Below are 12,799 nucleotides of genomic sequence, written 5' to 3'. Positions count from 1 at the left end.
GGGTACTGATCATGGAGGATCAACACCTCAGATTGGACAAGAGCAGAGTTGCTCACCAGCAGTCATCAGTCCTGTAGACGGCACAGGGACCACCGTGATATTCTGGGTAACGGATGCTTGGCTGTGTGGGGTCAGCTGGTCTGACTTGGACTCTGTGTCCATACTGATGCCCGAGGGCAGGGACACTGAGGCAGGCACTGTCAGCAAGGTGGGGTAGTGAGGTGGAGCCAGACCACAGCCCTTCTCTGGCAACAGTTGATCCTTCATCTTGTTGATGAACATTGTGTTCTCAATCTAAGAGAAAAGGAAGGGGAAGGGAGCACCCTCTTCAGACTGAGAGGCTGATTCTGCTTGCTCGTGAGCACATTTCAGTGTCTGTCCACCTTAGGGATCAAGGATGAGTACTTCATACCTTTGGCCTTCTAGAGAGAAGCCAAGGCAGACACACTAGCTAATTCTCAGCGGTGGGGGACGAAGTAAAACAGCATGTGGCGTACCTTCAGTCTCCACAGTAACAGAACTTGCCACTGAGAGGTGGGGAGAGCAAGAAAGCAACACCACTTACCTGACCTGAGACTGTGGGGATAGAAGGCCAGAAGTATGGGTTAGAATTGAAGTGAGATTCTTCCATTCTACCTGAAGAAAAAATGAGAGAACTCATCACATTCAGGAATTACTCTGAAAAAGCTAAGCAATGGAGAAGGGGAACTGAAAGGTCCCTGGTCTCCTCTGGCACCTGATCACATGGTTGGGGACTGGCAGTCAAGACCTTAGTGTCCAGCACATTAGTCCCTTGGTCAGAGCCACTTGTCACTGTATCCCCATCCAACAGAGGCTATCCTACTTAATGACCGTGAAAGAACTTACACGTATCGCATTTACTCACACAATGTTATTCATGCCCCCTAAAGAAAAACTGGTATTACTTTCCTTTGCTGGCAAAAAGAAACTGAGGTCATGAGAGGGGCGATGACGTACCTAAGGTCACAGAAAACAAATCACTGACTGACTTGAAAACGGCCAGGTACTAGTACCTATCATTATTCCTTTCTCTTCTTCTTTAAAACTATACTCCTTAAAATAAAAAATTTGTTTTATTTTTTCTGTTTTTGAGACAGGGTCTTACTCTGTCACGTAGGCTACACTGTAGGGGCACAATCATAGCTCACTCCAGCCTCAATCTCCTGGGCTCAGCCTCCCAGTGAGCTGGGACTACAGGCCGTGTACCACTATGCCAGACTCATTTCTTTTCTTTTTTTCTTTTTCTTTTTTAAAGTAGTGACAGGGTTTTTCCATGTTGCCCAGGCTGGTCTTGAACTCCTAGGCTCAAGGGATCAGCCCATCTTGGCCTCCCAAAGTGCTGGGATTACAGGCATGAACCACTATACCCAGCCAATAAAAATTTCAAGAGTTCCGGCCAGGCACGGTGGCTCACACCTGTAATCCCAGCACTCTGGGAGGCTAAGGCAAGCAGATCACGAGGTCAGAAGATTGAGACCATCCTGGCAAACACGGTGAAACCCTGTCTCTACTGAAAATACAAAAAATTAGCCAGGCGTGGTGGCGGGTGCCTGTAGTCCCAGCTACTTGGGAGGCCGAGGCAGGAGAATAGTGTGAACCTGCGAGGCGGAGCTTGCAGTGAGCCGAGATCGCGCCACTGCACTCCAGCCTGGGTGACAGAGTAAGACTCTGTCTCAAAAAAAAAAAAAATTTTTTTTCAAGAGTTCCAACCAATACGTCTACAGTTCTATGTGGTTTGAAAAGGTTCCAGGCCAGAACATAAAACGACTAAGAAAATTAAAAAATGAAGACTGGGTGTGGTGGCTCACACCTGTAATCCCAGCACTCTGGGAGGCTGAGGTAGGTGGATCATTTGATGTCAGGAGTTCAAGACCAGGCTGACCAACCTGGTGAAACCCCATTTCTACTAAAAATAAAAAATTAGCTGGGTGTGATGGCGCATGCCTGTGATCCCAGTTATTTGGGAGGCTGAGGCAGGAGAATCGCTTGAACTGGGAGGCGGAGGTTTCAGTGAGCTGAGATCGCGCCACTGCACTCCAGCCTGGAGAACAAGAGCGAAACCCCATTTCAAAAAAATAATCAGAATCAAAGCATATTTTGAGTACCACCTACTATCAAGATCACATCCCACCAATCCCACCAAGGTCTAAGAACATCCATGGTGCTACATTGGGTACCACACATGCTGTGCTGAGCAGTGAGAATCAAGGCATTACTAGTTTTTTTTTTTTTTTTTTTTTTTTGAGACGGAGTCTCGCTCTGTCACCCAGGCTGGAGTGCGGGGTGGCGTGATCTCCACTCACTGCAAGCTCCGCCTCCCGGGTTCACGCCATTCTCCTGCCTCAGCCTCCCGAGTAGCTGGGACTGTAGGCACCCGCCACCACGCCCGGCTAATTTTTTTTTGTATTTTTAGTAGAGACAGGGTTTCACGGTGTTAGTCAGGATGGTCTCGATCTCCTGACCTCGTGATCCGCCCATCTCGGCCTCCCAAAATGCTAGGATTACAGGCGTGAGCCACCGCGCCCGGCCGGCATTACTAGTTTTAAAAGTGTTCTGGCACTAGCAGTATCCCAGGTTTCCAAAGCGTTTCAGAACAGGCATAATAGTGGGCCTGTTTTGTAAATATAGTGTATATTTTGGTCAAAACTCACCAAACTACACAGTTAAAAGCTTTGTGTTTTATTGTATGTAAATTATATATGCATACAATATAAAATATATAAATCTCACTAATATTCTTCGGTTTACTAACCTCAATTCCTAATGTGAAATTGAAATTCTAGGAGTGAATTGGGTTAAATATTTTAACAAAAACACATTTCAAAAATTAATTTTGTGTTTTTTGTTTTTTATATTTAAATTTGACTATACTTGAATAGACATTCTATTGGCTTTGTATTTTTTTCACCCTTCATCATTCTCAAGTCAAAATTTTTTTAGTAACACTCACTATACCATATAGCAAGAGTGCTAGACTCCTGCTTTATATTTCTCAAAAACTACGCTTCCGGCCAGGCGCAGTGACTAACGCCTGTAATCCTAGCACTTTGGGAGGCCAAGGCGGGCCGATTCCCCTGAGGTCAGGAGTTCGAGACCAGCCTGGCCAACATTGTGAAACCCCATCTCTACTAAAAGTACAAAAAATTAGCCAGGCATGGTGGCATGTGCCCGTAATCCCAGCTACTCAGGAGGCTAAGGCAAGAGAATTGCTTGAACCCGGGAGGCAGAGGTTGCAGTGAGCCAAGACTGTGCCATTGCCTGGGCAACAAGAGTGAAACGCCATCTCAAAAAAAAAAGAAAAAAAAAAAGGAAAAGAAACCTTTGTGAGAAATAAACAGCAAGAAAAGTAACCCCTCAGAATCATGCCAACAAGCAACAGGTGGGTACAGAACACAGGCATCCCACCACCCGGTTTCACATTCTGATCACTTCTCCTACCAAGGTTTAACTGGCAGTATGTTGGTCAAGAGTAGCTTCCCAAAATCCTGAACCAGCAAAGACAGAGCCCCACAAAAGGCAAAGAAGAAGAGAGTGTGAGATTGGTGAAATGGAGAAATGAGGAACAATAACAAAAAATAAACAGTATTACCAGGCTGCTACTCTGAGCAAAGCACAACCAAGGTTCAGGTGGGGAAGACCCGTGACAGGCAAGTTAGACCCACTGAGGATACACTGGAGGCAGACACTAGAGATACTGAGAGCTAAAGGACAGGCTGGGCACAGAAACTCAGTTTTAAATACTAAGGAAACAGGGAAGGATCTTCAACAAAGGCGCTGAAGCTGAAAATCACTCTAACATAACTCTGTTCCTTATTCTTTTATAGAAAACATCACTTTTTTTTTTCTATGAAACAACACCCTCAATTTTCATAAAATCTATAAAGGGAAAAACTGAATTTAATTTCAGCCTTTTTAAAAAGTAGCAAGGGTGTAATGTACCAAATCTGTGACTACAACAGTTTCACATAAATAGGCTCACTATTAATAAGGACCAAAGATCAAATATACATCAATTCTGTTTTCTGAGTTATAAAACACAATAAAATGAATCAGTCTCTGATACAGGTACTAACTTGGTCCTTCCAGCCATAGCTTTATAAAGGGGTCTTATAGCTGGGTGTGGTGGCTCATGCTTGTAATCCCAACACTTTGGGAGGCCTAGGCAGGAGGATCACTTGAGGTCTGGAGTTCGAGACCAGCCTGAGCAATATATTTGAGACCGTGTCTCTAAAAAAGAATTGAAAAAAAAAAAAAAAAAAAAAGGAGGTGGGTGTGGTTGTGTATACCCATAATCCTAGGTATTTAGAAGGCTGAAGTGGGAAAACTGCTTGAGCCCAGGTGTTCAAGACTGCAGTGAGCTACGAACACACTACCGTACTCCAACCTGGGTAACAGAGCAACACCCCATCTCCTAAAAAACACGCAAGTTGGCCGGGCGCGGTGGCTCAAGCCTGTAATCCCAGCACTTTGGGAGGCCGAGACGGGCGGATCACGAGGTCAGGAGATCGAGACCATCCTGGCTAACACGGTGAAACCCCGTCTCTGCTAAAAAATACAAAAAACTAGTCGGGCGAGGTGGCGGGCGCCTGTAGTCCCAGCTACTCGGGAGGCTGAGGCAAGAGAATGGCGTAAACCCGGGAGGCGGAGCTTGCAGTGAGCTGAGATCCGGCCACTGCACTCCAGCCTGAGTGACAGAGCGAGACTCTGTCTCAAAAAACAAACAAACAAACAAAAAAAAAACATGCAAGTTGCGGTGGCTCACGTCTGTAATCCCAGCACTTTGGGAGGCTGAGGTGGACAGATTGCTTGAGTCCACCTGCATGGGCAACATGGTGAAACCCTATCTCTACAAAAAATACAAACATTAGCCAGGCATGGTGGCGGGTGCATGTAATCTCAGCTACTTGGGAGGCTAAGGCAGGAGAATCATTTAAGCCCGAGAAGCAGAGGCTGCAGTCAGCAGAGATTGAGCCACTGCACTCCAGCATGGGAAACAGAGAGAAACCCTGTCTCAAAAACAAACAACAAAACAAAGATGGGGGTCTCAGGTTATCTTCAGCCAACAGAATCAAGACAACAATCAGATCATAGTTTAAGAGAATCCAATCTTGCCAAACTTTTTGGGAAGCAGCAATCACATCTTTTACATCTGTATCTTATAAATATCCCCAACATACGACTTTATCACCCAAGACACAATTACATATTTAATGAACTGAACAACAGTAGACTACATATATAGATTTTGCAGACAATGCTAGGGGTTCAAGTCTTATCCACAATCCACGTCTAACCTTCTAGTGGAGGGAAATGAAACAGACAAGAAGTAAGAGTGGTGATAAATGGTGGGAATGAAGTAGAGAATTAGAATGGAGAGAATGGGTGTGGTGGCTCATGCCTGTAATTCCAGCACTTTGGGAGGTCAAGGCGGGCGGATCACTTGAGGTCAGGACTTTGAGACCACCCTGGCCAACATGATGAACCTGGCCAACATGATGAAACCCCATCTCTACTAAAAATACAAAAATTAGCCAGGCATGGTGGCACACGTCTGTAATCCCAGCTACTCAGGAGGCTGAGGCAGGAGACTTGCTTGAACCTGGGAGGTGGAGGTTGCAGCAAGCTGAGATCTCACCACTGCACTGTAGCCTGGGCAACAGAGCAAGACTCTGTCTCAAAAAAAAAAAAAAAAGATCAAAAATAATAATTAAGAGGGAGAGTAAAAGAAACAAAGGGCCAATGTATAATTTTCCCCAAAGAATCAAGGAAGTTGGCTGGGTGTGGTGGCTCGTGCCTGTAATACTAACACTTCAGGAGAGTAAGGTGGGTGGGTCACTCAGGAGTTCAAGACTCGCCTGGCCAACATGGCAAAACCCCATCTCTAATAAAAATACACAAGGTGTGGTGGTGGGCACCTGTAGTCTCAACTACTTGGGAGGCTGAGGTAGGAGAATCACCTGAGTACAGCAAGTCGAGATTGCACCACCACAGTCCAGCCTGGGTGACAGATCAAGAACCTGTCTCAAAGGAAAAAAAAAAAAGAACGAAGGAAGTAAATGCACTATGGATGTGAAAACGTAGGAAGGAGGCGGCTCAGCACGGTGACTCATGCCTGTAATCCCAGCACTTTGGGAGGCCAAGGCAGGTGGATCACGAGGTCAGGAGTTCAAGAACAGTCTGGCCAACATGGTGAAACCTTGTCTCTACTGAAAGTACAAATATTAGCCAGGTATGGTGGCAGATGCCTGCAGTCCCAGCTACTCAGGAGTCTGAGACAGGAGAATAGCTTGAACCTGGGAAGTGGAGGTTGCAGTGAGCCAAGATCGCACCACTCACTGCACTCCAGCCTGGGCAACAGAACAAGACTCTGTCTCAAAAAAAAAAAAAAAAAAAAAAAAACCAGTGGTGGACAATATCACCACTACCATTATCATTAAAACTTATTAAGCACTTATTGTGTTCAAGGCAACGTTTTAAGCACTTTACAACTATTACATCATTTAGTCCCTGCAACAGTGAGGTAGGTACTGTAATTCCCATTTGAAATGAGGAAACTGGAGGCACAGAGTCCCAACAGTAAATAGCAAAGCAGGAATGTGAATCCAGGCACCAAAGTGCAAGTTAAGGAAAGGGGTTCTACAAGGAACCAAAACCACACAACTGTAGTACACACTTTCTGATGTTACGGCTTGATTCAGGAAATAAAATTTAGAATATTTCCAGGAATGAACTATGTATTTTCCAGCTAGTTCTCAACAAATGTTTTCAAAATTGAAGTTTCTGATAACAGCAAAACGATATGCGGTTCAAGGTCATATTCCCTATTTTGTGAAACCTGACTTAGCTACCAAGATAACTTTTTTTAAGATGACAGAGGCCGGGCGCGGTGGCTCAAGCCTGTAATCCCAGCACTTTGGGAGGCCGAGACGGGCGGATCACGAGGTCAGGAGATCGAGACCATCCTGGCTAACATGGTGAAACCCCGTCTCTACTAAAAATACAAAAAAAAACTAGCCGGGCGACGTGGCGGGCGCCTGTAGTCCCAGCTACTCGGGAGGCTGAGGCAGGAGAATGGCGTGAACCCGGGAGGCGGAGCTTGCAGTGAGCTGAGATCCGGCCACTGCATATGTTATGGGCTTCTGAGACACAGGTCAGTCCAAAAGGGGGACCACAGAGAGTACTGCTCATCCAACTAGAAGCCACCTTTACCAGCAAAATGACACCTGAGAAATGCTATGCCACTGTGCCACTGATGAGGCTGACTTAATCATCTCTGTACTCCTGAAATGAGATCAATGGAGAGCTAAGAATCAAAACTATTGCCAGAATACAATGTAAATGGCGCCCACTAGAGTTGTGTAACAGGGCGCTCTGGTGCCAGACCTGCTTACTGTCTATTTGCCCACTTTATCTTTTGTGGAGGAAATTTCTCCAAGCCATCCCAACATCCAAGCAGGCACATATCAACATTCTTATCACCCAAAGAAGCCCACTGATGTTACACAGAAAACTCATGTCTACACAGAGAGTGCCAGTTTTCATGATTACGCCAATATATTTAAAGAAAGCACTTTGGGGCTGGGCGCGGTGGCTCAAGCCTGTAATCCCAGCACTTTGGGAGGCCGAGACGGGCGGATCACGAGGTCAGGGGATCGAGACCATCCTGGCTAACACGGTGAAACCCCGTCTCTACTAAAAATACAAAAAAAACTAGCCGGGCGAGGTGGCGGGCGCCTGTAGTCCCCGCTACTCCGGAGGCTGAGCAGGAGAATGGCGTAAACCCGGAGGCGGAGCTTGCAGTGAGCTGAGATCCGGCCACTGCACTCCAGCCTGGGCGACAGAGTGAGACTCCGTCTCAACAAAAAAAAAAAAAAAAAAAAGAAAGCACTTTGGGAGGCCAAAGTAGGAGGATCACTTGAGCCCAGGAATTCAAGAACAGTTTGGGCAAAATAGGGAGACCTTGTATCTACAAAAAATTAAACATCTCTACAAAAAATTTAAAAAGCAGCTGGGCATGGTGGCTCACACCTGTAATCCCAGCTACTTGGGAGGCTGAGGCAGGAGGATAACTTGAGCCCAGGAGGTCGAGGCTGCAGTGAGCCATTATCATGCATTGCACTCCAGTCTGGCCAACAGAGTGAGACCCTGTCTCACAAAAAAAGAAGAAAAAAAGAAAAAGAGAATAAAAAAAAAAAAAAAAAGAGAAGGAAAGATATAACTGGTGGAAAGAAAAATGCTGGCAGGTTGAAAATCCGGGTCCTCCTATCAATTTTACTATTGCACCAAGCCTCAACTGTTCTGTTAATAAGAAGGGACGTTTACTGCTAGGCGAGGTGGCTCATGCCTGTAATCCTAGCACTTTGGGAGGCCAAGGTGGTTGGACTGCCTGAGCTTAGGAGTTCAAGACCAGCCTGGGCAACACGATGAAATCCTGTCTCTACTAAAATACAAACAATTAGCCGGGTGTGGTGGCGTGCGCCTGTAATCCCAGCTACTCAGGAGGCTGAGACAGGCAAATCGCCTGAACCTGGGAAGAGGAGGGGTTGCAGCGAGCAGAGATCACACCATTGCACTGCAGCCTGGGCGAGAGCGAGACTCAGTCTCAAAAAAAAAAAAAGGCCAGGCACGGTGACTCATGCCTGTAATCCCAGCACCCCAGCACTTTGGGAGGTTGAGGTGGGCAGATCACGAGGTCAGGAGATCGAGACCATCCTGGCTAAAACTGTGAAACCCCATCTCTACTAAAAATATAAAAAATTAGCGGGGTGTGGTGGTGGGCGCCTGTAGTCCCAGCTACTCGGGAGGCTGAGGCAGAAGAATGGCATGAACCTGGGAGGCGGAGCTTGCAGTGTGCCGAGATTGCGCCACTGCACTCCAGCCTGGGTGACAGAGCGAGACTCCATCTCAAAAAAAAAAAAAAAAAAAAAAAGAAGGGAGGTAGGGAGGTTTACTATAAGTTGGAGGGTAATTTCTCTTCAGAGACACAAGAACTGCATATTCCTTCTCCAATCTCAAAAGAAATCTCAGAAGCCCTCAGGAGATACAGAAGAGAGACATTATCAAGTATTAATAACAGTCATGAAACACAGCAGGACTTGAACTCTCGGACCAGAGCTTTGTCTGTCTGACCACATCCTTCCATAATGCTACCAACTAGCCAGGGATAAAGATGACATGGCTTCCAGCAGGTGTTTTTGGCAGATACAGAGAAGACCACCATCTCTTTCCCAGAACCCACTACTTGTTTTTTACTGTTGTTTTTTCAAATAAAGCATGACTTTCTTTTCCCAAGAAAATAGCATTCCCTTAACACAACCAACTTAGAAAACCATGAAATACATTCATCAACTTCAGTAGCTAGAGAATGGCCTTGGGAATCAAGACTTGTGAATTCATTTTTTTTTTTTTTTTTGAGACGGAGTCTCACTTTGTTGCCCAGGCTGGAGTGCAGTGACATGATCTCAGCTCACTGCAACCTCCACCTCCTAGGTTCAAGCAATTCTCCTGCCTCAGTCTCCCGAGTAGCTGGGATTACAGGTGCTTGCCAACACACCTGGCTAATTTTTGTATTTCTAGTAGCGATGGGATTTTGTCATGTTGGCCAGGCTGGTCTCGAACTCCTGACCTCAGGTGATTCAGTCTCCTCAGCCTCCCAAAGTGCTGGGATTACAGGCATAAGCCACCGTGACCAGCCAAGACTTGTGAATTCTAATTCTAGGTCCTATATCAGTGGATGACTCTTAACTATTTAAGTGGAAGAATTAACCATTTCACGAGGTTTCTATTAGGATGGAGAATGGAAGAGGATGAGGCCATTATAAAGAAGTTTGTAAGGCATATGGTGATGGTTTTGATAAAGGCCGCACAAAAAAGAGAAAGAATTAAATACCTCAAGTGCTTCTGAAAGGAAGAGTTAACAGAAATACTTTCACAAGATGAGGACTATTAGTGCCAATTAGTGAAAATTACATGAGGACTACATAATTACAAAGGATCTACCCAAAAGTAACAAATCCATAGCCTCCAGTTTAGTAATCATCTACAAGTAACATCAACAAGATGGAAAAAAAAATCAACTTGAATTCAACTACAGAAAGAACTTAGACACTATTAAGAAACCATTCCAAAACCATACAACTGCAAAAAGTTACCTTAGCTCAAAACTTGAAATGAAGAAACACAGAGAAAGTTTTTTTTTTTTTTTTTTTTCTCAATAAGGAAACAAAATCTCTTTCTCTCAGGTTCTAAAGACATTCAAGAAGGGCCATCTCAGTAGGATGTGTGAGGCTTTCCTGCTACTATCCATTAACTCTTCCAAGTACAAGTAACTCAGAACAAATGCACCCCAATGTTACTGGGAAACACCATGACACCATGCACAGACTCCACAGGACTGCTACCACCACACAGCTGGCAACCTGAGCCAACAGCTTCTGCCCTGGGCACCACTGGACCACTACACCCCGCATTCCATGGGAGGGACAGCACTGTGGTTCTCCTTGCCCTGTCTGTTCCACTATAAATGATGGATCTGGGGAAATGTGAGGTCAAAATAATTAAGACTGGAGAAGAGATATGTACCCAATATTTAATCAACAACTTGGCTCAGAAACCCACAGGGCATTTTATAAATCAACCTGAAACTGGTTTTTAAGATACCTCTGGGATCATAAGCTCCGAACTCAAACTCTTCAGGTTCACTCATTGCCATTTTCAGGCTACCCAAAACTCTTCCAGACCTACTTCTGGAGTCTACTTCATACAGTTTTATCCACTTCACTCCAAACTACCCATGAAGCAGGTTTTTTGGTTTTTTGTTCTTTTTTTTTTTTTCCCTGAAAATTTCACCTTGCCACACCAAACTCAAATAATCCTGTGTCACAGATTCTAATCACTCCACAGACCCACTTCTAACACTCCACTGAAGTATTGGTGATAGGAACTCCATTCTAAACTCAGCCCTGCTTGTTCCAGACACAGGAAAGCAATTCCATAAGGACTATATTGGCACTTAGGGTCTTTGTGTCCCAAAGCAGAATACAAATCTCTCCTTCGGACACAAGGGAACACTATTCAGTAGCTTCACCGGAGCATTTCACATTTCATTCCTGATGAGCATTAGTGGGAATGGAAAGTGATAGGGTACAGTACCAACTGTTTACACAAAAACTTCCTGGGGACCCTCAAAAGATAATAGAAGAAAGCTGATTTTTCTCCCACAACAAACCTCAGCATTACAATTGCTATTACTTTAAGTATTCCATCACATTGTGAAACACACGCACGCCCCATTTGGTTGTGACCCCTTCTCCCCCAAAACCAGAAAAGCCATTAACCCAAAAATTATCTTACCCTCTCTCTCTCTTCCTCCTGCCGTCTTATTCCTTCTCCTTTCCAGGGCTCCTGAACTTTCTGTAAACAAATTGTCTAGGTTACAGGGGCCAGGCAGGGTGCAGCCAACACAGAACTGTGGAGAACCTCAGGAATTATTTGTCAGCAGTCAGTCTGGAAGGCAGGCAGACCCCCCAACCAGCAATCCAAAGATGGGTGGATATAATAACAGGAGTGTAGTGCAACCCCCTATGTGGATACGAGGGAAATAAATCCAATTCCCAGAAACTAAGACGAACTCTTATCACCAGCGTGTGGATTCCACTCCTAGGCTCAGAGACTGGTCCTCGTTCGTTCCCAGGCCACAGGTAACCAGGGGTCAGAGAACAGAAGAGATGGAGGAGGAGGAGGGTCTCCCCCAGAGGAGTGGCTTCAGAAGGCAAAGCTGAGGGCTGGGGGATGCACAAGCCCTTCTGTCAGGCACAGTGCCAGTTCAGGCCCAGTCACTTCCTCTAGCCTTCCCCCACTTCTTCGAGGACTTCGCCCCCTGCCTACCCAAGGCCTTGTGCCAAGAAGTACCTCCCTGAGCCTGCACCGTGGTCTATCTACTGGAGACCCCAGCTGTCCCCCAAAACCTTCGCTCCCCTGAGACAGTTCCTGGGAGCCTTCTCCTGATGTCGTCCCCTACCCCTTTCTCAAAGACCCTTCCTTAGGACGTCCCTCCTTCCCCTCCAGGGAGCTGAACTCTGCCACCCACCAGACAGGCACCCGCCCCCTAAACCCCCCCATTCCTCCCCATCGCCCGCTCCTCCACAACCACTTCCGGTTCCGGGACGGACACACACACACACACACACACACGCACGCACACAGAGTCACATCGTGGACCCCCCCTTCCCCGCCCGCCCAGGGAAAAGGGGAGGGGGAGGAGCAGGGAGCTTGGCGCGCGCCGGCTGCAGCGGCGCGAGACTCACCCGGCGGCGACGGCTGCGGCGGCGCCAGAGCCTGAGCCAGAGCGCGGGAGGGGCGGCGTTTGCTGGGAAAGGAGGGAGCCGAGTGGGGTGGGAGGACCAGGAGGGGGCGAGGGAGGGGAGAAAGCGCGAGGCGCAGCGCGCGGGCACGCACTTCTGGCGCGAGACAGACCCACACACTCACACGCAGGGAACGCGCGCGAGACACCCGCAGGGCGGGGGCGCGAGGCAGTGGGTGGCCCCCCTCCCCGCCGCCCTCCCCTTGCACTCACCCGGAAGTGGTGCTGCAGCTCGTGCTCCCGCGAACCCCAATTCCTCCACGCCCCCCTCCCTCCCTCCCCCTAACAGGCTCAGAGAAGAGCTCTGCGGAGAGAAGGCGGGAGCGCCGGAAACGAAAAGGGGGGAGGGAGGGAAATAGCAATGTAGGGGGGGCGCTAATGGAGAAAGAGGGGCGTGCAAAAGCCGAGTCACTTCCG

The 12,799-nt window shown here is 47.0% G+C and overlaps 1 protein-coding gene across 20 annotated transcripts in view; it reads right to left on the bottom strand.

The window, feature by feature from the left end:
• Positions 1-12,799, bottom strand: part of ZNF384 (zinc finger protein 384) — a 26,121-nt gene extending 13,322 nt beyond the window's left edge. For 7 of the 20 annotated variants that reach the window (XM_033223040.1, XM_033223054.1, XM_033223050.1 and 4 more), the window contains exons 1-4: positions 12,327-12,588; positions 11,374-11,804; positions 566-636; positions 57-294 (exon numbers count right to left, since the gene is read on the bottom strand). In XM_033223040.1, coding sequence (XP_033078931.1) covers positions 57-294; positions 566-631 — 304 coding nt within the window. In that variant the 5' untranslated portion in view covers positions 632-636; positions 11,374-11,804; positions 12,327-12,588. Of the gene's footprint in view, positions 1-56; positions 295-565; positions 637-11,373; positions 11,805-12,326 lie in introns of those variants that run through there. The other 13 variants (XM_033223045.1, XM_033223051.1, XM_033223049.1 and 10 more) reach the window with 9 other exon arrangements.

This window comes from Trachypithecus francoisi, unplaced genomic scaffold (genome assembly GCF_009764315.1).
Source record: "Trachypithecus francoisi isolate TF-2019V2 unplaced genomic scaffold, Tfra_2.0 Lachesis_group11, whole genome shotgun sequence".
Taxonomy (NCBI): Eukaryota; Metazoa; Chordata; class Mammalia; order Primates; family Cercopithecidae; genus Trachypithecus; species Trachypithecus francoisi.
Note: the sequence above shows the minus strand (reverse complement) of the source record. Positions and strands in the feature narration are given on the sequence as shown.